Source organism: Manis pentadactyla, chromosome 18, assembly GCF_030020395.1.
Source record: "Manis pentadactyla isolate mManPen7 chromosome 18, mManPen7.hap1, whole genome shotgun sequence".
In the NCBI taxonomy this organism is placed as follows: domain Eukaryota; kingdom Metazoa; phylum Chordata; class Mammalia; order Pholidota; family Manidae; genus Manis; species Manis pentadactyla.
In genome coordinates, this window is record NC_080036.1 from 26,753,136 (window position 1) to 26,773,747 (window position 20,612).

At 53.4% G+C, this 20,612-nt stretch overlaps 1 protein-coding gene across 1 annotated transcript in view; it reads left to right on the plus strand.

Moving 5' to 3' along the window:
* The first annotated feature begins 17,365 nt into the window (after positions 1-17,365).
* The window catches only part of ACAN (aggrecan), a 33,409-nt gene continuing 30,162 nt past the window's right edge, over positions 17,366-20,612 (plus strand). Inside the window, exons 1-2 of the mRNA XM_057494726.1 lie at positions 17,366-17,451; positions 19,767-20,150. Coding sequence (XP_057350709.1) covers positions 17,382-17,451; positions 19,767-20,150 — 454 coding nt within the window. The 5' untranslated portion in view covers positions 17,366-17,381. The remainder of the gene's footprint in view (positions 17,452-19,766; positions 20,151-20,612) is intronic.

Sequence of the window (20,612 nt, forward strand, 5' to 3'; positions counted from 1 at the left end):
AGTTAGTGGGCCAGGCCATGCCCAGCTATGTACATCTGGAAGACCGGGGGTGGCAGGGCAATATGGGAGGGGTTGGCAGGCAGTAAAGAACAGACAAGAAAAGAAAGAAAAGGAAGCTAGTGCCACAGCTGTAAAGTAGAAAGAACTTGGACTTTGGTGGCCCAGATCTAGGCCGAATTCCCAGCTGTGTGCCCTTGGGCAAGTCACTTGTCCTCTCTGAACCTCAGTGTCTGCATCTGTGAAAGGGGGCTTGTGGGATAACTGAGAGAGCAGAAGATAAAGCAAATGAAGGACCTGGCTCCGAGTAGACCTATAACAGCATAGCAGCTGTTATAATGATCTCTGAGGCTTTTAAAAGCCCCGCTATGGAAAATCACAGCATCAACAAATGTGGACATGCGATCACCAGGCCAAAGAAGGATGCTGTTTGGGGTATGATTACCACAATGATGCCTTCTGACCGGGGCGAGGAAGGAGGGTCAGTACCTCCCCAGACGCTCAGATTCCAGCATGGGGTGAGCCGGGAAATGGGTTTGCTCCAGAGAGAAGTGCAATGTGTGCAGTGCGAGGAGCACTGGACTTGGAGCCGCGTAAACTGGGCATTGACTGGCTGTGTGACATGGGAAATTGCTTTACCTCTCTGAGCCTCAGGCTTTTCATGTGTAGAATGGAAATTGGCAGGTGCCTGTGGGGGAGCCTGTGAAGCCTAAGCAGGACCTTTTGCATATGATGTGCACTGCACCTAATCTGTGCCTTGCATGCAAACAGGCTGGTTGAATGAATGAATGAATGAATGAACCATCGCACTATAGATTACCTTCAATTCTTGACAAGGGGAGTATCAGCAAAACCCAGATGAGCCACCCCCCACTTTGCCGATTCTCCATCCCAGCAAGCTGCACCTATGGTCCCCAGGGTGTTCAGGGTCAGCTGACAGCGCATGATGACAGCGCCCTCTAGAGGGCACTGCAGTCACAACAATTGATCGCCCCCCCCCCCAACGTGGGATCCCCTTGGGGAGTGGGAGGTGCCCCGAGACAAGAACGCAGGAAGGCCCAGCCGCTGGAAAGAGGACCAAACCAGTGCGAGGAACCTGAGACCCATCTCAGCGCAGGCAAATCATTGAACACCGGTGCTTTGCTGTCTGTACAATAGGGCCATTGCTCAACCACGTGGAACTGAAGTTACAATAAATGAAGGCTTAATTGAAAGTCACTAGCCACAGGGGTACGTTTGGGAAATCACCCTAGCTTCCCTGAGCCCCCGTATTTTAGAATCATGAAGCATTCAATCAGAAAGGAACCTAGGGGACAAGTAAATGACCCACCTCCTCATTATGCAGATGAGGAGACTGAGTCCCGGGGCCGGGGGACACTCGGACCCAGGGCTCAGGCTGCGCCTGGCACAGCAGTGGCTTCCTCAGGGACTCAGGCTGAGGCTCCTCCCTCCGCGCCACACGTCACATTCAAGCCAGCAAAAGCGGGCACCAGATCACAGAAACACTGCCATCCCATCAGAACTGACTGTGGACAGGTTTTTGACCTGGGACCACCCCCTGTCTACCCGTGGGCCACCTTCTGACTCTGTCCCTGCAGAGTCCCTGCTGGTTCCAGGGCTGCTTTTAGGAAGAAATCCCTTGAAAAAGAAATGTCCAGAGCAAGGGGCAGCCCAGCCTCCTACCCCTCTCAGAAAACCTGGGTTTCTTATTCCAGCCGCCACCCTGGGTCACATGTAGGCGATTTTCCCCAACAAAACCTGGACCTTGGCCTGACCTTCCCCCACAACTGCCCTCCCCACCTGGTGCCCCCTCCCTCCCCGTGACCAAACAGCCCTCACTTTGACTCCCTATCCGGATGGCTCGGGAACACCTGGATTTTAGGATGACTCAGGGATATAGCAGATGTTGGTCAGTTTTACAAGATACTGGAAAGAAGCCTAGAGACTGTCATCAGCGGTAGCCTCAGTCCCTAGAATCAGAAGCATTTGGGGAGCTTTTGAAAAATGTGAATCCCTAAACTCGAATATGCCCCCAGAGATTCCACCTGGTGGGGCATCTCTGTTTTTCAAAACTGCCCCAGGTGATTCCGTTACAGCCACATCCCTCTAACCTTGCTTCTCAGGGTCACCAGCTCTCCCCTCCCTGCAGAACCACAGCCTCTGGGTAATAAGAAGGTCAAACCTGCTTCCTCATCTTCTCTCCTCTGCCTGAGACAGGGGCCCTGCTTCCTTGTTGACCTTGACCCTGGATTAAAGCACATTTGTCCCTAGAGGCAGATGAAGCTAAACCAGGTTTCCCAAAGTGGGTTCCACAGAACATTCCTTCCAGAGATGGTCAACCGGCATTGCATGTAAAATGGGTCTCATCCCCAAGGGTCTAACAGAATAAAAGGCCCCCCTTTTCCACAGGACTCCTCTATGCTCATGGACTTGGAAAGCTCCATCAGGTTCCTTAAATTGAGTTTGACTCTGGAACTCTTCTTTCCTAGAGCAGTTTGAGGGTCCATAGACACGGTAATCTAGGCGATCAGCCAGGTCTGAACCCACTGCTGGGAAGAGGCAGCCGCACCAGAGCCCAAAGGAAGGGGAGGCCCCACCCTAAAACCCTAAAATCTCAAATGCAGTTACCGTCAAGCCCTCTCCACCTGGGGGAAGGCTGGCCGGCCTCTCCTTTTCCACCTCGTACCTGCCACCTTCCCTCTGAAGGTTGGCTGTGCGGGATGCTCATTTTAGTTCCGTTGTTTGCTGTATTTTTAGAAAATAGGGAGAGAAGTGCAGCAGTTAGTGCAGTTTACTGGAGGCGGGGCCCCAGCTCTCCCGCTGACCCCGCCTCCGGACCTTTTCCACCGGAGCCTGGCTGCCTCCCCAGCTGTGGGCCGAGGCCCCGACCTGTGTGCACTACTCGCTGTGTGACTCCAGGGGGCGCCAGTGTCCTGGACGTCTCCTTGAATTGCAACCCCGCCAGGGGTGAAGGGCTCCTCCCGGAGCCCGTGCTGCTTGCTTGTCTCTGTCCCAGGTCCTCCTCACTACCGCCACAGGTGTCACCCCCGCCCCAGGCCCACCGAGCCCAGAGCCACTCATTCCCTCTAAAGCCCCTCGTTCTGGATTCCCACTTCCGGAATCCAAGCTGCAGTGGCTTCGGCCTCCTGCTGTTAATGTTCCAGCAGGGAGTCTGCCCCTGGCGTGGAGGGACCTGTGGCTCGGACGGTCTCCGTTCCCGTTGCTGCGCGGGGCCCAGGCTGGGGTGGGAGTGGCTTTGTTAGTCGAGGCAGGCCCTCGCCCCGGCTTACAGCCCCCGCCTCCAGTTGCCCCTGCGGCCCACCTAGGCCCTCCCACCCACCCCCTTCTCTCTCTGAGAGCTCCGTCTACCATCTCAGTGCCTCAGGGGCCCAGCGCTTACCCACAGGGGTACTAAATCTCTGTACCTACCCTTGGCTGGAAAGGGTGACTAGCCCTACCCCCTCCTTAGTTGCTGCAGGTGCTAATGAGGAACACCTACCCTTGATGCCCCCAGCAGCCCCCAGAGCATTTGCATATCCCTCTGGGGACTGCAGGGGTCTTAGAAGACCTTAGGGATGGGGTCCTTCTACACTCAGAATAAAGCCCAATACCCACAGACCCTCAGCAACTGGTCTCCCTGCCCCCCTCGGCACCCACAATTTGTCCCTCACCCACCACCCTCTAGCCACAGACCTCCCACTTCATCCCCCTCCAGCCATTCACCCTACTGGTCTTCCCTGCCTGGGTGCTCTTCCTACATGGCTTTGCAAGGCTGCCTCATTCTGACATTCAGGTCCAAATGCCACCTCCTCCACGAGGCCTTTCTTGACCACCCAGTTTAAAGAACATATACACTCCCGCCGCCATGCCCGCAGCCCTTGGTTGAGTTTTCTTTGTAGCTTTTTCACTATCTAAAGTTTGTCTGGTTGGTTTCCTGTCCCCTCCCTGGTGTCGTCAAGGACAAAAGCCACATGAGACAGGAGCCCTGTCTGTCTGGATCATCTTCTATTTCCAACACCTGGACAATGCCTAGCACACACTAGGTGCTCAGTAAAAGCCTGCTGGCTGGACAAATGACTTCAGTCCAGTGCTTTTCAAACCACACTCCAGGGAGCCTGGGGGCGGGAGGAGCCTGTGACTCCCCACAGCAGCCACAGTGAGGAGAGAGGCAGGGATTTGGGGATCCCTGTGCCTGATTCTGTCAGAACAACTCCAACCGCTGATGTGAATTCTCCTCTTGTCATAGATGAGAAAACTGGGGCTTGGAAAAGGGTGTGCCCTGGCCAGAGGTGTGGCCCTGGCCAGTGTCAGAGCTGGGACTGGAGCCCAATGTCCCCATCCCTGGCGCTCTATCAAGTGGGCTGTTGCCTAAGAACAGTCCCCACCCGTCCCGGCCACCTCAGAGCCCCGTCTCACCTTGGCCGTGGCTCGGGGGCTCTGCACAGTCAGAATGGCCACCCCCCAGGCCGGCTCATGTTCTGCCACCATTGGGCCCCAGCTGGGGAGAGGAATGGCCACTCTCCATACGCCAACTGCCTCCCCTTCTCAGTTTCCTTAGTAGTTGACTTGAACATCATGGGGGGGCAGTTGCTTTTAGGAATAAATCTGTATTTTTATGGTCTACCACCCTTGGAGCCTCAAGTTCTATCACTGGGCTGCCCAACGTGGGCCATGGCCACCTTCCATCTCATCTCCTTTGCCTCTTTCAAGCTGCTGAGCTCCAGCACCTGCTATGAAAGTAGGAGGCAGGCCAGGTTGGGGACAGGACTGGGAACAGGCTGCTGGTTCCCCTGGCCTCACAGAGCTCGGAGTCCTCGTGGTTCTGCAGACCCAAACGTGCAGCTCTGCTCAGCCTTCGCGTCCGCACTGAACACCTCTCGCCTCCAGCTCCCCCCTGTGCCTGGCTGCTCAGGCTACACCGCTGGGCCTTCCCTGGACCCCCAGCTCCATCTGGTCTTTCTTTTGTGATGGAGAGTCTAGATCACGGTCCCCTGCATTGTATTCCCAGTTCCCTTCCTGATGACACCTAGTGCCTGGACTCCCAACAGCATCCCTCAGGCATTGTCCTCCAGGAGTGGATTCAGGTCGAGGGGCTCCAGGCCCAGTTTGGCCAACTCACCAGCTGGGTGACCTTCCAGAGATGACTAGTCTTGTGTGCCTCAGTTTTCTTATCTGTAAAGTGGATATAATGACTCTCATATCATAAGTTCACTGGAGGGTAAAATAAGATGCTCGTAAGACCACGGTACCTGGCACAGAGTGGGTGCTCTGGAAGCAGTGACTGCCATTAATCGTGAGTATTCTAGGGCCCATTCCTGGCATCTCAGAACCTGACATTTTGTGAAGATTGGTTGAATAATCCTGTGACTCTCTCTCTTGCCCAAACTAAAGTTTCTCAGCTGCTTTCCTGCCCACTTTCCCTCTTAAGGTGGCCATACAAGCTTGGAGCAGGAAGGGACCTGAGGAATTTAACACGAGCCTTATGGTCTCAGCCCCCCGGAAGCTCACTGTGGGACGGGGCAGGTCTCCTTTCAGATCTGGCAGCTGCAGCCAGCACAGTGGTACCCAGGGCCCCCACTCTGCGTAATTCCAGGGGGAGCCTTTCCATGTGGTCCGTGCATAGTGTCCCCTGGGGTCGCACGGTGCATCGCCTTTGCGCTCTACACGTGGGCCCTGACTGCGCCCCATGCGCCTCACCCCTCAGCCGTCCCTTGGGACTGCACCATCGCTACAAAGGATGGCTCAGCAAAAAATTCCTTTTCAGGTGTTCTAGCTGCCAGCCAGCATTTCTGTGCTTTCAGGAGGAGAGAGGCGCTGGGACAGGGCTGGAAGCTGGCTCTGGCCACCCTGATGTCCCCCTTCACCACCCACCAACCCTGCCATCCTTCTCCCCCGGGGCTGGAAACTGAGGAAATCTAAATGTCCCAGGAGAACCCTCGAGGGTTCTGAGCAAGTCAGGGCAACTGAACAGACTCAGTTGTGCCTCCTCCTGAAACTTCAGTCTTTCTTGGTCCTATGTGGACCCCCCAAGATAAGGTGCTCTGCATCCAAACAGGCCAGAAACCTCAAAGGTACTTCATGTCTGAGTTTTTCATAATAAAATATAACACCCAGACCAGGATCTGGGAGATGTTTCTCCCTCGTCCTGGTTCCCTAGAAATACACTGTCAGTGGGACCCGGAGGGGAGCCGGAAGCCCTGACAATAGCCTGAGAGTCAAGGAGCCGACCAAGAGGAGCACAAGGGCTGGATGCCAAGCAGGAGGGCAGCTGAGAACGATCTAGAAAAATCCATCAGGAACAATCCCAAGACATGAAATGCCTCCACTGAGAAAACAAAAGCCAAAGGACTTCAAGTAGACCTAAGAAATATTTTCTGAAGAAATCTAAGTGATCCTGAAGTTGACTACCAAGTGAGATGGGGAAATCTTTTTTTAAAAGTTTTTTCTTAGTACCCCTTTCTGTAAGCTCCCCGGGGCTGCCGTAACACTGTACCACAAACTGGGTGGCTTCAAATGGCAGAAATGTATTGCCTCCCCGTTCTGGAGCCTCCAAGTCCAAAATGAAGGTTCCCCCTCTGCAACCTGGGGGAGAGAACCCTTGCTCGCCTCTGCCCTGCTTCTGGCCACGCTGCCATCTCTGACATTCCTTGGCCACCCCAGCCCCACTCTGACCTCTGCCTCTGTCTCTGCTTAACGTTCTCCCTGTGTGTCCATGTCTTCGCTTGGCCCCCTTCCCCTCTAACAGGGACACCGGTCATATTGGATCAAGGGCCCCTCCTAATGACCTTATGTTAACCTGATGACATCAGCAAAGATGTGAATGTCCAGATAAGGCCACATTCACAGGTACTGGGGGTAGGGCTCTAACATATCTTTGTTTGAGGGGGAGCAAAACTTAACCCCAAACACCCTTTAGGGACTCACTATTTTAGACCTGTGCTTCATCTGTGAGTTGTAAAGGAAGTTCTATCAGGAGAGGTTAAATAAATAGGTTAAATAAATGACATAGTCTCTGTGAGGTCAGTGCTTCTATGCTAACCGCAGACTGGGCAAGTTGAGTAGGAAGGACAGAAACACCCTCGCACAACCTGAACCAGCAGGAAGCTCCGTGAGGCTCAAGTAGGTCTAGTTATCCCCCCTTACAGATGGTGAAACCGAGGCATAGCTGGTAAGCGGTAGGGTCAGGACTTGAACTCGTGACTTTCTGATGGCACAGTTCATGGTGTTCTGGCTAGTTCGTGACCTATTCCCAGAGAGAAGGCGAATTTCTCAGACTGGACCTTGACAACTACTGTAAGAAAAAGAAGCTAAGGGGCTTGTCGCCCAGTCTAGGGTGTGTGTACAGCTGTTCATACCCGTGTCCCATGCCCAGGAGCTTCACGGGACCCCCTCAGCTGGGAGTCAGGGCCACCTCAGGAAGGACAGTCCTGAGCCGGAAAGACCCGAGGCCCAGAGCCTGTTGAACACTAACCATGACGGAAGGAAAGTCTGTTTCCCAGCAGATCCCCAAGAGTTTCCCACAAAGACCTTTCTCTCTCCTCCACCCCCCTTCCCCAGCTGGCTGTCCACTTGGCCACGGGGAGCCCACTTGCTTTGATGCACAAACTCCAGTTCCCCTACTGGCTTGCCAGGGCTGGAGTTTATTTCCTCCTGTGATTGTCTTAAATGTAGATTTTTTTTAAAGGATATACCATTTCTTTTATTTTTAGAAACACTTTTCCTTTGCAAAATAATAAAGGGCATTGTAGAAAGTTTAGGAAATATAAATGTTCAAAGTGGAAAAAAATTAAAATCTACTATAAACTTACTACCCAGAGATAAGCAGAGTTAAACTTCTGTATATCTTTCTGGTCTTTTTTCCATGAACAGATATACACAAAAATGGAATGGAATTGCATTGTACATGTTAGTTTGCCATTTGCTTTCCGTGCTGAACGATATAGCGTAAAATGTTTCCAAGCCAGTAAACAGTTTTCCATAATTTAGATATTCTATGTGCCAGGCTCTCTATGGGACATGGCAGGAAATACAAAAGGAAGAAAAAAGAAGTTTTCCCTGCCCTAAATGAGAGCGCACAGTCTAGGTGGGAGGGAATATGTCTGCGGCAGAAAGTACAGTAGGCAGAGAGCTCTAGTTCCTTGGCTAATTGAGCAGCTGTAGATGAATTTTTCCATCACGGAAAGTCGGCACAGCTGCTCCCACCCAGCTCACACGGGGTTGAGGCTCAGCTACAGGGCACTGGCAGTCACCGTGAGAGCACACTTTAGTGAGGAATTCTGCAGGGGCTCTGCCTGCTGCGTATGTGTCCCCAGGAAGCCTGAGGCACGTTCTCTTGTTCTCCTCCTGGTATGAGAATCTTGAGGGGCCAAGCATGTGCCTAGTGTTTCATGATACATGTTTCTCATATAGCATGGTCCTCCTAACAAGCCAACGAATACATCTGCTGCTCAGATAAAGAAATAACTACATGCAGAAATGGAAAAAGGGTGATTGTGTTTGACTCATTTGCAGTGAGTGGGGGGCGAGGTGCCTCCAACATGGTGCCTTCCTATGAAATTTTTAAGGAGAAGTTTGATCATACCGGGTGAGTGGCTTTGGAGACCAGCCCCACAAAGATGCGGCTCCTCTGTGCGAAGGTGTCCCAGAATGCCACACGCAGTGTGGAAACCGGCAGCGCCCTGCTTGCCTGAAGGCCTCCTTGGACATATAAAGCACTCCAGAAAAACACTGGAGCCTGTCCAATGGGAATAGCCCATAAAGATCTCTAGATACTGTGTCAGGTAGAGATACTGATTATCCTCCTCGAAAGGAAAGGTGATATAGTCAACTTCATGGAGACAGAAAGTCGAATGGTCATTGCTGGGGCTGCGGGAGGGCAAATGGGGAGTTGTGGTTTAATGGGTACAGAGTTTCAGTTTTGCAAGTTATGAAGAGTTCTGGAGATGGACGGAGGTGATGTTTGCACAACATATGACAATGTGCGTGTACGTCCTGCACTGAACGGTTAAATATATGAACTTAAAAATAGTTAAAATGGTAAATTCTTTATTACATATATTTTATCAGAATGTGTTGAAAAACGAATTCAAAAAAAGAAAAGGTAGATTTCTTGGGAGGACAGTAATCACTGAGGAAACGCTGACCGGGAGGGGCTGGGAGGCAGCGGGCAGCGCAAGTCCCTAGAAGGCGCTTTCTTGAAGCAGCTGCTCGGGCATCTGGCAGAGACCATGAGGCGCTATGACCCTGACAGCCTTACAGGGGACAGTCGCCCAGCCAGAAGGGACACGCTGGAGCCAGCTGGAAGGGAGGAAGCAAAGTGCTGGGGCTGGAGTGCGGGGCAACATTATGTCGTGTCGGTGTTTGCAGCTCTTCAGGGACTGTTCTGGAACAAGCCAAGCGTCCGATGGGGTCTGTGATGGGCTCGGAGAGCAACTCTTCGGGGATTTTCAGCCTTGATTGCTCCAAGGTGCTATGGTGCTTTGAGTCAAACTTCAGAGCTGAATCGAGTCCGTGCGAGGACTCCTTCTGCAGCAGGCATGCCGCCAATGTCTGTTCATTGAATCCACACTTTCAAGCTGGGTGAACAGATTTGTCAAAGGTTTTTGGGTGATGAGGCCAAACTCCTGACAAGCTCCACTCTCAGCACCTACCCACGTTCCTGGCACGTACATGGGAAGCAGGGAACTGGTTAGGAGCACTGCTTTTGGAGTTAGGCTGACCTGGGCTTGAATTCTGGCCCTGCCACCTCCTGGCTGAGAGATCTGAGGTGAGCGGTATTTACCTGCTCTGAGCCTCTGTCTCCTCTGTTCTAAAATGAGACTAGTAACAGTTCCACATCCCAGGACGACTGTGAGCATTGAATGAGATGATGCTTCTGTTCAAACTGCTGTTGGGCACCATGCTGGCTTGGGATCACCCTTCCATGACAATCTTTAGAGGAAGTAGTTGTGACAGGCATTCAGGGCTGAGGGACCTCCAAAGACAAGGACGCCTGATGCATGCATGCCTCAGTGACCCCAGTCCCCTTGCAGATGCAGATGAATGCTCTGGGCAGCGTGTGCTCCTGCTGTGATGGAGGAGGGTGAACGTGATCCTGATGGGGTACCAGGGGGACCTCGTGGAGGAAGGGCCATCTGGCAGCGATAGCAGAGGCCTCTTAACACACACCTCAAATCAGGTCACTCCCAGAATCCCTGAGAGCCTCCCCGTCACCCACAGAATAAAGCCAAACTCATTAGGTTTTTTCAGCATCTGACCCAGCTTTGCTTCTAACTGTCTTGGATCCTTCACCAGTTGGATCTACTCCTTTCTTCGTGCCTTTGCCCACAGTGCCCCTGGCTGTCAGGGCTCAGCTGGAAGGCCATCTCTTCTTCAAACTCTCCCAGGTCCCCCAAACAGGAGTGATGTCGGAATCGTCTCAGTTTCTGGAAACTTCTCGTTCCGAGAAGCTCTTCCCCTTGGAGTGGATGATTCATTCACACCTCTCGTCTCCTGTCCTGCCCAGTGAGCCTGGGGTGGATTCACACAGGTCCCTCCTAGGATCCCCCTCAGCACCTGCTGCAGAGTTTTCCACATGGCAGGGGCTCCACAGAGGAGAGGAGGGAGGGAGGCAAGCCAAGGAGTGCCTGGAACTTTCCTTCCACATGAGGGCCAAAGAGAATGCTCTGCTCTCCAGAGCGCATGCCCCAGGCAGGGAAAGCAGTGTCACTGAAGGGTGGGCGTGGGGTACAGAGGTCTTGTCCACCATCCACCGTCCAGCCAACACTGAACCAACCAACTGACATCCTGGGCAGGACAAGCTGACCTTGACCTTGCAGCACAGAAAGTGCAGCTTCAGAAGGTCTCCAAGACCCCCTTTGGGTTCAGTGAGTCACTAGAAGGACTCACAGAACTCAGCAAAGCTGTTACACTCACAGTTATGGTTCTTTACAGCAAAAGGATACAGATCAAAACCAGCAAAGGAAAGAGGCACCTAGGCAAGGGGTCAGGGGAGCCGGGCTCAGAGAACCCAGCTGTGTTCTCCCAGGGAGTCCCGTACCAGCGCTTACTTCTCCCAGCAATGGTGTGTTAGAAAACACACAGTTTGCCAACCAGGGAAGTTCTCCTGATCCTTTTTCTTGGGGAGCTGGTCATGTAGACATGGCTGACCACCCACCTGGCTGACCTTAGTCTCCAGTGCCCCCAGAGCTCAAGTTGATACCAGGTGACCAGGGAACCCCCACCCCCACCCCCCGCCATAAATCACACTGTCAGCATAGACTATCCAGTGTGTCCCAACACATCTGGGTAAACGGGAGCTTAGAGTTCACCCCCTGGGAGCTGGGCCCACAGGTCCCATCAGCTCTCAAAAGGGAACTTGACCCGAAAGGAGCTAAGTAGACACTGTCTATGAAGCCTTTCCCAGTCCTGGATTCGGGGGATGCAAATTAGGGTCGAAAGAGTGAGGTTTGACTCCAAATAATCCATCTTCTTTCTTACCTTTGACTGGACCCCGGGAACCTGAGCATCTGCCCCGGACGTTTAAGGGATTGGACCTGTCACCCCTTGTTCCCTTTTAGCCACACCTCTGGCCCTCTGCTTTGCCCAGGAATTCAACTATAACCCCAGACACCTTTCCGGCAAGCAAGCATTTCCACCAGGACCCTCAGCTTCCAGAAACCTGTACCAAAAATCATTTTGAAACCTGGGCTCATGACCCCCACCATGCCCCCCACCCAAGGGAGGCCCCAAGGAGTCTCCCTGCATCCCCGAGCCCTCCCCAAACTCCTGCAGGAAGGAGCTCTCGGTCCCGCTAGGGGGCTGGGCAGTGCCAAGCAGAGGGAACTCAGCTCTTGGCCCAAGATTCCTGCCCCAGGAAGGGTGCCTGTGCCTGATGGAAAGTTTGGGCTGAAGGACACTCCCTTCTAAAACCCCAGGTCTGGTATTTACACAGCGTCTGAAATTAATGCAGAGAAAACCTCCAAGTGCCCAGGCTGAAAAGGAAGGCTGAGAACAGGAAGGGGCAGGTCCCAAGCCCCAGGTTTTTTTCCACAGACAGAACAGGGCAAAGCTAAATGTCCCTGGGTGAGTGAGTCAGGAGCCACAGTCATGCCACGTTCCTCTCCGCTTTTAACTGGCTTTACTGGGAATCTGCAACCAGGAGTAGGGAGAGGTAGAAGGAATGGGGAAAGGTTGCTGATATTGAGCTGAATTCTTCCCTCAAGGGCCCACCCTTGTCCAGGCATGTGCTCCGGGGCCGGGGATGGCTGGGCCACCCTACCCTTAGGAAGCGCCACCCGTGGCTGGCCTTCCTTCCCTGCACCTGGACCCGCACCCAGCCCCTTGGAAGCGCAGCCTTCCTTAGGTGCACCATGGCTCTGTGGTCTCTTTTGTCCCTGGATGCTACCCCCAGGCCCCCCACTCCCTGTGTGTGGCCCGTCCTGTCCCACTCCTGGCCCTATAGCAGGAGGGGAGCATGAGTGATGCTTCCATGGCCCATGTGTATGCTCCCGGCCACCCCCGGCAGCCCTCCCTCACAGTTACCCTCCCTCCCAGGTCTTCTAGCACTCTCTGGGGCCGAGGAGCAAGACCGCTTTGAAATCAGGTGGCATTCACATGCGTAAGCCACTGTTTTTATGCACAGAGGTAGGATGGATGGTCCATGCTTGGCAAGAGAAGAGGGGCTTTTGGGAGATTGGCCAGCAAATAAGTGATGCACTGGAGGTCAGTGGTAGGGGATAGGCACTTCGGTCCTTTTGAATCCCTGCCCCAGGACTGGTCCCAGACACAGAGCCACTTGGTTACTGACAAATTTTAGTGCTGGTCAGCCACTCTACAAAATTCCAGTGCCACCAATTCATCAACAAGTAGTTGTCAATTCCCAATTTTTGTGGTTCCTGGCACTGTATAAGTTAACACGGAATTTTTAACTAAAGGCTTGACATCACAATGTGCTTGATGAGGCAAAGCTAGTGTAGGTAAAACGGTGGGGGAAAAAGGGCTCGAAAGTGGCCGTAGAAGCTGTCACCATTGGGAGAGCAGAACCAAAGGGCAGGGCCTGCTGAGGCTTTGCAGAGTGCACAGGAGCCCTGCAGGGTCAGGGAAGGGAAAGTGCAGACATTCCCTTATCCAGCAAACAGGTGCTGAGTCTGCAGCGAGGTGGCCAGCTCGAGCGGGGCCCGGGAATATTCCATAGAGATGAGCAGGGCCCCACCCTTCCCTAGGCTGGCAAACTGGCCTTGGTTTCTGTGCCGGCTTCCAGTAACCCCAGAGCCGCACGCAGGACCGCATGATGAATGGAGAATAAGACTTCATTTCACAGAAAAAGAGAAGGGCCCGCTGTCGTTCAGCGAGGCTTTTTCTTCATCTAGGGTTAGTTATTTCAGTAGTGTGCCAGTAAGCCCACTCCCAAAAGGGGGAGGAAAGGAAAAAGCCCTCATTTGCAGTGTAGGCTGATTTCCATGGTGTAAATACGCCCATCGGGACCAAGTTAAAGCTACCAGTGTGACGTCACTGAACACATGGTTTGGGAAGAAATGTTTCAAGTTGTCTCTGGTGAGCTGGTACAAGCCAGCTCTGGCATACCGCTGGTTCTCCCTGCAGCCCTGCGAAGAAGGTTCTCCCTGATTGTCATACCCCTGGGCTGCACATGGACTGTGACTCTCTCACAGTCACATGCTGTATGACGTGGGAGCGTGAGTCAATATAGCCATGCATCCCACACAAGCAACGGGTATCTCTAGCTGAGATTTATGGACTGCAAAATGGGAGTGGTCTGCCTCAAAGGGCTGTGCAGTGCATGGGCGCTCAGCAAGGGTGAGCCTCCAGCCCCCTCTTCCCCCGTGAAGACGTAGGGCTGAAGGAGATGACTCCTGAGGGATTCCACCTTGGACGACGGTGAATATAGTCAGAGCTGCCCAGCAACGGTAGGGCCACTGTGTGAAGGAATTTGGTTCGAGGCTGAACACCCCCTGCCCTAGCCACGGACACAGGAGCCACGGACAGGAAGGTTTGCAAAACCCCGCAGTCATGGATTCTGAAGGACCAAAAAACATCATTTGGTCCGCTGTGTTACGTGGACAAGCAAAAGGATGCAAAAAGATTCCAATTCGATAAACCACAAATGGATGCCTACGGGAAAGGGCTAGAAGGGAGATGATGAAGACAGAAATAATGATTGGGAGTGAGGATCATGGTGATTTGTTTTATCTGTTTCCCTATTTTCCAAACGTTTGGCAGTGTGGTGGTGATGTTTTTGAAGCAGAGGCAGTTTTATTCTTTAAGGAGAGCTGTGTAGTCCAACCCTCATCCCAGGACAAGACCTAAACCCGCAGTGCCCACATTCCGAGAGGCTCACGAGGCTTGACCCCAGGGACCTGGGGGGAGGGGCATGGTGCTGACGGATGCCCACTGAGGGCCAGGCCCTGTGCTTGGGACGGAGCCAGGGCTCCTGCCGGCACATTATCCTGCTGGGTCTTGAAACAGCCAGAGTAGAGCAGCAGATGGTGGAGACAGGGCGGGGGCCCTGGTCTGTGGGTCTCCACCGCACTTTGTTGGAAGAATGTAAGGTAAGCGGGGGAGCTGCCCGTTCAGTCCCGTTATTTGATGGAGGAAAGGTCAAGGTGGCAGCTGGGTCAGCAACCGTGGACAGAGTCCAGCTGACGGGAAGGTGGAGAGTTTCCTGTCCTGAGCTTTGGGGCTCACACTCACACATACACACGCATGCACACACATGCGCACATGCATGCACACACAACCTCTGCTCAGGTTCAAAGCACTGCCAAGTCCCCTAGTGATTCTCCCCTGAGAATGCCAGCTCCTTGATGGGCAGCCCAACCCCATACCCCATACAGGCCAACTCCTCCCACAGCCTCGGGCCCTCACCAGCCCCGGCCTCACTTCCTGCTCCCCCAGCTTCCCCTCTCCCCGCCTTTCAGATGCCCCTCCCCTGCCTGGGGTGCAGCTCCATGAGCCCCACCACCTCCTAGCTTTGCTCCCCGGAGGAAGGCCTCCCTGTTGACAGGCCGGCAGTCTTCTCCTCCCATAAAAGCCTCACTGAATCCTGGAGACCCTTGGATCCCAGACAGAATGGAATTTCTCCCTATTTTCTTTACAGCTAAGAAAACACACACACACACACACACACACGCACACACACACACACACACACGAGAGCATATTTACTGCAATATTTCTTTCCCAAAGTTTGTCTTAGAAAAAAGAAATAAAATTAGTTTCTCTGCACCCCTCCCTGCATCCCGACAATGCCAGGCTTGTCCGGAGCCACGGAGGCACACAATCCCGAAAACAGACCCCAAAGTTCCAACAAAGCACGTTCTAGGGAAGAACAGGCTGTGCAGGCAGGTCTCAGAGGCAGCCTCCAGGGACCACTTCCCGCCTAGGACTGGTCACACAGGGTCTGAACGACAGCGCTACCAGTCAGCAACCCCGCAGTGCAGTGCCAGGCCTGGAGCCCCAGAGATTTTAGTTTGCAGGCAGTGTCTAGGGAGAAAATCCCCAAGGAGAGCAAAAGCCAGTGTCCTGGGGCTCTGGGGCCTTCCCGCCTGCCCTGGTATAGGGGAGCAAGCCTCAGGCACTCATCTCAGTCCCCCACCCCCAGCCCTTTCACATCTCAGGGGACCAACATGTGGAATGAAGGATAATGGGGCAAAGTGCCCTCAACACCACAGGCTGGGGTCACCCAAAAGGGTCCCCCCAGGGTCCTGGGCCCCACCTGCCCCTCCCTCGTGCACTCCTGGTACAGGAACCCCAGAAAACCCCATCCCCAAATCCAGCCAGCACAGCTGGTGGTGACTGGGCCTACAGTGACGCCTGCCGGGCTGTCAGCCTCCTACAGAGCCGAGGTCAAGCAGCCGGGCAGCTGCCCCAGCCGAGCGTTACTCTGGGAGTTCCAGGCCCTGCCTTCGTTCCAGGTCCTCCTTCCTCCTGTGGAGCATGTGAGATGCAAACACTTCTGAAACCCAGACTAAATGCCCTCAACGACTGGAGGGGGTGCAGGGCTGGTGCCAAGGGCAGGTCCATCCAACAGAAAACTCACGAAACACCACCGGGCACGTGTCACGGAGTGCAAGGCACAGGTGTCTGCAGCGTGACTGCACACCCTCTAGCCAGTGGTGCTCCGTCTTGGCTGCAAAGAGAAAAACCTCCCAGGGAGCCTTTAAAATTCCCTTGGAGTAGACTGAAGCCCAAGTCATTTCCCTGTGCAGCCAAGGTTGAGAAGCACTGCTCCTGTTGAGTGCTTGTAAAGTCAGCTGGGTCTTCTCGGGGTCCCCTTGCACTGGCCCGCTTGGAATCAGGGTCCCCGTTGTGCAGGACATATGCTTTACAATGCATTGTCACAGGTTTGTATACTTACCATGATGGTTTTCCAGCACATGACAATGAGGAAGGCTTGTTTTTCTAATTCACGTAAGCCATTATTTGGACCAGCCGGAGGGCTGCAGGAGTCCTGGGCTCTCATTTCTCTCCTAAAGTATTAATCTGTCCATCCATCACCTTCTAGAGAGCTCACTAGGCGGGCAGCCTTTCCCTGATTTGAACCACGTTCTTGAATTGTGCTTAAAACTTTGGAGCATTGTCCGTTCTAAACACACAAGATGCCTCAACTTGAGGTTGGTGGCTGGTCCAGATTTCAGGACCTGGGGGATTTTATTAGTCAGGGTTCACCAGGGAGACAGAACCAATGGTATGTGTGTACATATACAGAAAAAGATTTAAAATAAAGAATTAGCTCACGAGCTTACGGAAGTATTCGGCACTGGGAACAGGAGGGGCAGGAAGTAGTTTCAACCTGAGTCTGAAGGCTCAAGATCCCGGAAGAGCTCATGTTTCAGTCTGAGTTTGAAGGCAGTTTGAAGGTCCGCAGGTAAGAGGAATTCCCTCTTAATAGGGGGAGGTTCAGCTGTTTTGTTCTTTTCAGGCCTTCAGTAGGTTGGATGAGGCCCACCCACATTAGCAGGGCAATCTGCTTCACTCTGTCTGCCTATATAAGTATTAATCTCATCAAAAAACACCCTCACAGACACGCCAAGATTTATGTTTAACCAAGTATCTGAGCACCCTGTGGCCCAGTCAAGTGGACACATAAAACCAACAGTCACAGGGATCCTTTAGGATGAATCTTTGCTGGTTGGAAGATGGGAGGATCCCTCAAAAAGGTAGGAGGAGGTTTCCAGCGTCACACCTGTAATTAAACTGAGACATGTGTGAAGGTTTTGTAAGGAGAGGATTCTTGGAGGAAATCTCTCTCCACCTGCATGCAGCCTGCCCATCTTGGTATGACTGCAGGCCCGCGGGCATGGAGTTCATCATCTTGTGCTGTGCGTCACATGACCCTCAACCCCACCTCCAGATAACACCTGTGCCTTCCCTCTTCCAGGTGAACTATGACCACTTTACTCTTGGTGTTTGTGACTCTGAGGGTCATCACAGCGGCCATCTCAGTAGAAGTTTCAGGTGAGGACATTCCCTCGCATGTCTCATTTCTCCAGCAGGTACTGAGGACTGGATTCTGGGTGCTGGGTGCTAAGTCTGTGCTGCTAGACCCAAGGATAGAACTCTCCCTTTCCTGGACTTTTCCTGGCCCTGCCCCTTTTCTCGAAGGCAAACATAACTGCAAGGGGACAGCACACCCATGGACGTGAACATCAGCATGTGTCCAGGGGCACTTGCTCGGGAAACGCTGCTCCCAGCTGCCCCCTGGATGGACGGCTGTTAGGGAGAGCTCCTGGCAGGTGCCCACCTTCCTAGCATCCTCCCCGTGGACCCACCTACAACTGCCAGTCAGTGAACTTGGGATTGTAGCAAGACATAGTTGAGCCAAAAGAGAGAAAGCTGCCGAGGGAGTATCGGGTGGAGCATCAAAGGAGAGAAAGTTGCCTGAGAGGGGTCAGAACAAAGCCCCCCAAATCACACAGGTCTCGGCCTTTCTCGGCAGACCAACTAGGAAGCCCGCCGCGTGATCTCTGCGGGTGGCAGGCACTGGGTAGGCTTCTGATCATCAAGGCCTGAACCAAATGAACAGACTATCCATTAACTCCAGGACGGGCTTGCCCCAAAGTGGGGTGTGTCTCCCCTAGACCCAGGCAAGCGAGGCGTCTGCTCTGGGCCAGGTGCTTAAGCAGCCCCCGACCCCCCTCCAGCCCCAGCACTCCCACTAAAGGACAAGGAGTCTGTGGGACCAACGAGACACGGCCACCCAGATCCACGCTCCCCCTTTAGACCACACTCGGTCCCCAGGACACCCTGAATTTCCTGTCCAAGGGGACCCAAGCCACTGCCAGGGCCGTGTGGGTCTCACCTCTGGGTCCATCCTCCTATGGGGGGAGCACACCCCTGGTGGGAGCCGACCCTAAGCCCAAGGGGGGGCTGGGGGGTGCTGTTTGTAGGGGTGTGTGGACAGAGCTGGGGTGTGAGGGCTGGATAAACACAGATCTCTCACAGTGCACAGCAGTGGTGGGAAAGGAAGGGGCCTGGCTGCCCCCACCCCCACACACACACACTCATGGCCACCACATTCCTAGTACAAAACTCTCAGGAACCCAAGAATTCTGTTTGAATCTGGCTTTTCATTTGGAAAAGTATCATTGTCAAATAGGAAGCAGAACAGACTTTATTTAACAATGTGTTGGCTTGATTTATAGCTTTAAATATTTAATATGGTATAGGGGTCTCCGTTTGTATGCCTGCTCTGGGACTCACACATCCAGCCCCTGGCTATCACCTGGGGGGCTGCCCACCCAGGCAAACCAGCTCACTAGAGCTTCCTGAGGGCTTTAAAAACTTCAGAGCCAGGCACCGCAGTCACCCCGGCTCTTCCCAGACAACCTCCACCACTAACACCTGCTGTGCTGCAGGCTAAGGCTGAGCATTGGGAGGGAGATTTTCGTGGAAGGTGACTGTCCAGGACATCAAAAGGTCATATCCAAATATTCCTGCTCCCCCTTCCTTGCCCTATTATGTGGCTACTACCCACAAATATCTGAAACAGTTTTATTTTCAACCTGTAGGCACTTCAGGATAAAACGTCCATAGTGTTATGACTCACCATGAAAGGTGCAATTTCTTCAAAGCTGTTTCTTTCCCACTCCAGGAAGATCTTTTATTTCTAACAGGGTTTGGTAAACACACTGCATCGCCCCTATCAATACTGACCATGATTTTTTGTGGGGTCTAATCACATCCTACCCGATACCCCACGTCTGCCTCTTTGCAGGCTTAAATGTCTGGTCTTTGCTGATGCCTCTCTGGTGAGGTCCCTAATTCCCCAGCTGCAGAAGAAAATTACTTGTTCTTCTGCAAAGTTGGGATGGAGCTCAAAGCAGACCACCTCAAGTGGGGCACATGTTGTGTGGAATTTTTTTCTGCCCCATGATAATTTTTTCCAAAATCTTTGAGCTAAGCTGTCACTCCAAAAAGATGGGTCCTGTTTATCCAATGGCTTGGCATCCCCTAGGGCACCCCACATTGAGAAACAGAGAGGCAGTCTTGACTCTGAAGTTTCCCCTGCCCTCTTCAGCAGCCCTTTGCTGGCTCCATAGGTCCTGCCTTGAGGCTCAGAGACGAGGGGTCTTGAGGAACACCACTCTGGAAAGGGTGTTGGAAGGCTTCCTGGGAATCCCAGGTGGCACAGGAGCACCCACCACCACCACCACAGCATAATCACAAACACACTCATTGGATTTTGTCATTTCCGGAAGGATTGACTGGGAGGCTGGGTGGTCCTCCCTAAGTACTAACAGGTCTGCCTCCCCTCCCATCTCTCCCCACAGAACCTGACAACTCACTGAGTGTCAGCATCCCGGAACCATCCCCGCTGCGGGTCCTCCTGGGGAGCACCCTCACCATCCCCTGCTATTTCATTGACCCCATGCACCCAGTGACCACCGCCCCCTCCACCGCCCCTCTCACCCCGAGAATCAAGTGGAGCCGCATTTCCAAGGAGAAGGAAGTGGTGCTGCTGGTCGCCACTGAAGGGCAGGTGAAGGTCAGCAGTGCCTACCAAGACAAGGTTTCGCTGCCCAACTACCCGGCCATCCCCAGCGACGCCACCTTGGAAGTCCAAAGCCTGCATTCTAATGACTCTGGGGTCTATCGCTGCGAGGTGATGCACGGCATCGAGGATAGCCAGGCCACCCTGGAGGTCGTGGTGAAAGGTGAGAGCCTCCCACAGGGACACTGCTTCACCTACGGAAAGAACCGGAAGGTCCCCTCACCCGGGTGGACCCAGCCAGGCTGGCATTCAAATCCCAGCTCCTCCCCCCACCCCACCAGTTTGCACCTCATTCAAACTTACTGAACTTCAGTTACTGCCTCTGTTACATGGAGCTGGCGATTTGCAGTCATCCTCTCTGGACATTAGGGGAATTAAACAGTTCCTGGCCACAGTCACACGTAAATGACAGGTTACGTTTGGCAACAATCCTGTAATTGGGTGGAACTTGTGATCCTCCCCATTTTATAGACAGGCAAACCGAGGCTGACCGACTTGCCCGGAGTTTCCCTGGAAGTGAGCCAGAGCAGCCTCCTGGCTCTTCATCCGGGTGTCCTCTCCCTCCCCAACCTCCACCCTCCATTCTCAGTTCCAGAAGCCAAAGAGGGAGATAAAGTGTCTCCGG